A 4,705-nucleotide genomic window follows, 5' to 3' on the forward strand; every position below is an offset into this window, starting at 1 on the left:
ACATTCTGCCACATGGACTGAAATAATCACTGGGGTAAATTTTTCCTATAGGCCATGCATATTGCATTACCTTATGAAAGGAATTGTTAAAGCAGAGCACAGTCATGGGCTCACTTTTTATACATTCATGAAAATGATATTAATTTGAATTTTTCAAAAAAATTTCAGGACACATGCATTTATCATGTTCTTATCAACATTTTGGATCATTTGGGTAAATTCATCTAGCTATCTTACTACATCTAAAGATGTATACAACACATTACAACAATTATCAGTACTACTGTGGTGATTATGGCTTTAGCAGCTTTAATTGTGTTAATTATTTCAATTGATACTAAAGCTACATGAAGTTGATTTGCTTCTAGAGTAAGTAATACTGCAAGTTATTACCACACATCCATCCTTTCATTGAACTGCTCCAGAGTTGTTAATCACCAGTTATTAGAACAGTTACTATTACTAGTCCAACTTCAAGCACATAGTAGATTCCAGCAACTGCAAAGTAATGCTATCAACAACTACTGAATAGTTTTCTGAGCATCATGTGAAGATTCATATGCAGACAGAGCAGAGCAATTTAGAGCTGCTGGGGACAGCAACATGGTGGAAACATTTCAAATGGAAACATCATTTATATTAATATTTATATAATACATTTATACCACATTTTCATACACAACAGCAATTCAATGTGCTTAACACAATGCACATGTTAAGCAAATTAATATCTTGTTTAAGAGCTCACTCTGTTACTGTGTTAATGTTTGGTTTAATAAACTGAGCAACAGTTTCAGATTTGAAAGGACAAAACTACAAACAGTTGTAAGATTGCCAGTGATTAAAAGGTGTGCTGAGTTTCTTTTTACATTCCCTTTTGGCTGCTATTACTGCTACTACAACATTTGGCCATTTCTAGTTTAATATGTACACCGACATAACATCTCCAAAAATGAGCAGACATAATCATTACTGACATATGAGAAATGTGTAAAGAGTTCACCTTTGGATGAAGCCCTCATCACACTAGCTTCTGAAAGTATTTCATCATTTGATGATGGTTTGCATCTCTTAGGTGGTAGGGGCTGTGGCATTTCATTCCTCTGGGTAGGAGGAAATGTCCCCTCTACTGGTGGTTCTATGGAAAATAATCAAACTTCAACATTTTCTGAAAGATATATAACTTACATGTACTATGAAATGCTGACAATACACAATTGATGTACAATTTGTTGCACTGATGGTTTTAATTTGTTCATAAAAGTACATCATTAAACCATTAAGATGTAAAATTGTGTTCATTATTGGAAGTACATTTGATGATCAATATACTGTACAACAGTGTCATCACAAAGACCCAAGATCACACCAACTCATGAGGTTTACTTTACCTGACCAGGCTACACAGTTGTGTTTAACTTGACAAGAAACAGAGCCAGACACATGATTGTCATTGGCTTACAGTACATTTAAGTACACTATGAATTATGTTTGATTTTTTACATCATTGTATCTTCCAAGTCCCAATCAATAAAGCCATATGCTCCCCTAATGATATGCACATTCTGTGAAAACACACTATATTGACAAGAATTCACCCCCCCACACACACACACACACACACCTGCCTATTACAGTTTGTGAAAAAACAGTTAGCTAACTAACTAATCAAAGAGTGCTGAAACACTTTTATGCATTGGCACTTCAAAAAAAGTAGGTTTATCACAATAAAGGTAAACTGTAGTATTTTGACAGTATCTTACATACCATCAGCAGTAGATGACAAATTTCCATCCTGTATGGTCCCATCTTCCTTGTCAATGTCCAGAACTTTTTCTGCCAAAGTCAGACAAAGTAGAGCTTACCAGTGTAATGAAACAAGAATAATAGATGGTAAACACAGAAAAACAAACAAAGAAGTCAAATTAAAGAACACACCATCTGGATCTATCTGAATTTCATCCAAGTTCTTGCCATGAAACTCAGCTAATCTTCCTTGCTCGAGTGCCATTAGAACTTTGCTGATCTTGGCAAGTTGTAGGGTCTTCTCAGGGAGTCGATAGAACTCACGATGGACTCTTATGTCATGTCCCAGGAAGTTGGCCAGCTGGTCCATCTCTGTGTCTGTCATGTTCAGCACTGTTGAAAGGGTTGCAGCATGCTTTCGCAGTCTGGTAGATGTCAGTGCCTGGGGACACTTTGCACCACACACCTTTGCAAAGCCACGGATGCAGTCGCAACCTCGGAAATGTGTCATAGCTTCTGGTCTTGCAAACATATAAGCATTGTCTTTGAGAACCCCACAAGCCTCTCTCTGCTGAACAAGGAGTTCTAATGCACACAGCATTTTTGGAGTCAGCAGAATTGGAACTGGGCGACCACGTTTTCCCCTGATAACAATTCTTGAGAAGTGTCTGCAGAGATTTTTCTCCACTTCAGAGAGCGCCCACTCCACATCCTCATGCAGATCAGAAGTGTCTCTTGATGAAAATGCAGATAAGGGCATGCTCGCTACCTCTCCTTCCCTGCGCCGGTTAAAGAGAATGATCTGGACCAGACACACCTTTGTCAGCTCCATCCAGGCTTTTGTAGAGGGACTTTCAGAGAGTGAATTGTACCACTCCTCTTGCACTTGATTGAGATGTGCATGCATTTTTTGGACATCTTCAGTAAAGGGCATGAGAGTGGGCACATTCCATTTTGCCTCCCTGATGTTCCTCAACGCTGTAGCTGAGATCATCTCATTCCACTTTTCCTGATGGACATCTTGAAAGTCACTGGCATTTTTCACAAGCTCTTTGTTGTTTGAGATTAAACCCTGAGCTTTTAAGAGTTTGCTTACTTTAACAAGGGCATTCCCAAGTTTGTTTGCTAATGATGGAATCACAAACTTGGCTGTTTCACTATCATACCCACATGTAAACTTGACAGCTTTAACAGTCTCCATGTACTTCTTTGGATTTATGAAATCTTCCATTTTTTTTATGGTGGTAACTCTCCTAGCATTGTGAAGCAGCCTTCCCATTTCTCGCATCTTCTCCCGCACAAACTGATGATTCTTGGCTGATGTCCCACCTTTGTTTAACAAGTGCTGTCCAGCATCAATAATGACTTGGTCATTTTTTATTACATCTGTGATTGGGTCAGGATTCATGGCACTGATTACTCTCCACAGTTGTTTACTTATGTGTTCAGGCACAGGCCCTGTGTATGTACACATGGACTGAACACGATTCTTTCCTGGCTTGGGGGCAACTGATCCAGGTTTCAGTCTACAACTACGCATATGTCGCCACAGGACCTTTCTTGTAAATAGTCCTTGACAGTATGCACAGTGCATGAAGTCATTTCCCTGCACTTCTTTAGGTGGCCTTTTAAATGGGACTAGTTGCCCCTTTCCTGACTCCATAACTGCAGCATTGTGAGCATAGTTTCCTCTGTTACGAATATAATCCAGTTGTTGCTTTCTCTCCTTGGAACTCTTTGGAAAGCTTAGCGCTTTAGTTACATCAGATTTATCTTCATGTGCACGTTCTAGATGCCTTGCCATTTTTGCAAAAGGCTTACAGCAATACAAGCAATAATGTCTCTTGTCGTACACTCTCTTCCCATCTCCTTTCTTGCATGTGCCAACAACTATGATGTCATTTATGTTCTGACTTGAACAGGATTCTTCTTCTGCTCCAGAGGCTTCAGATGCAAGGCTGTGCATGCCAAAGGTTATTTTGTCTGGCACTGTGCTGTCACAGACAGGGGGACTCATTGAGCCAATGACATCCAATTCAAGAGACTGACGTTTTGTCTTTAGGTTTAGTTTAAGGCTAGCATCACTGTCACTGTTACTTTCAGAGGTGGTATCAGTTTCTGGAATATAATCATCCTTGCTCCCTGATGCAGAATCATATAGTTCACCAGAATCTTCAAGATCTGTGTCTTTCATCTAAAAGATAATGAGAATGGGTAGAGCTATAACAACTAACTGATCACAAGACTGACAAATAAATCAGCAACTAATCAGATAACCAATGAAGTTTGTCATTTTTCCCTTGATTAATGAAAACATTCTTGGCAAATGCTTTCGCTTTTGTCTGTCTTGCGCCAGTCCAAGAATTTTACCTCTAACGGCGCAATACGCATCTTTCTAGATGTAAGGCTGATAAAAAGGACCATTGCTATTTAACAGAACAATCAGCATAGCAAGCATCTGACAAGATGGCGCCGGTGTATGTGGCTGGCCGTCTGCGGCTGTGGTGTTTGTGGTTTGTTTTAATATGTTTGTTACACTGTTTTCATAACACCTCGTCTGCCCTGGTATATGATCGCCTTGCCCTTATTAGTATCAGGGCCTCAATAGAGAAGTTGCTCGTTTTCGAGCCGGGAAAGCCATCAAAGAGCCTTCCTCCATTTCTGGCAGCTGTTCCACCCTATCTTTGCCGTTCTCCATGCGACATTCCACGAAGGAAGGGTCGGAAACGGGGAAAGAGAGGAGGGGTGGTGGCAAGGCATAAGGCCTACCTGGGGCATTATCCTGGCCCTGATCGTCACATTTTTAACGGTGGATATAGTTTAATTCGTGACCATTCCTCTATTTTGAGTGTTCGTAGGGACTGCTACAGATGGCTCCGGCCCATTGTACCGGTCCACTCATCGGCTTTTTACTGGCAAAGGATCCAACGACGGCCGATGAGGGGGGTAGCTGAGGCTG

The 4,705-nt window shown here is 40.4% G+C and overlaps 2 protein-coding genes across 6 annotated transcripts in view; one reads left to right on the forward strand and one right to left on the reverse strand.

The window, feature by feature from the left end:
* Positions 1 to 4,705, forward strand: part of plekha6 (pleckstrin homology domain containing, family A member 6) — a 113,049-nt gene that overhangs the window by 2,055 nt on the left and 106,289 nt on the right. The window lies entirely within an intron of this gene.
* Positions 41 to 4,630, reverse strand: LOC109970380 (uncharacterized). The gene is made up of 3 exons (XM_020617897.1): positions 1,939 to 4,630; positions 1,768 to 1,836; positions 41 to 1,138 (listed from the first exon to the last, which is right to left on the reverse strand). The coding sequence occupies exons 1-3, from the start codon at positions 3,938 to 3,940 to the stop codon at positions 921 to 923; spliced, it is 2,289 nt and encodes a 762-aa protein (XP_020473553.1). The 5' UTR covers positions 3,941 to 4,630; the 3' UTR covers positions 41 to 920.

Source organism: Monopterus albus, unplaced genomic scaffold (assembly GCF_001952655.1).
Source record: "Monopterus albus unplaced genomic scaffold, M_albus_1.0 scaffold196.1, whole genome shotgun sequence".
Taxonomy (NCBI): domain Eukaryota; kingdom Metazoa; phylum Chordata; class Actinopteri; order Synbranchiformes; family Synbranchidae; genus Monopterus; species Monopterus albus.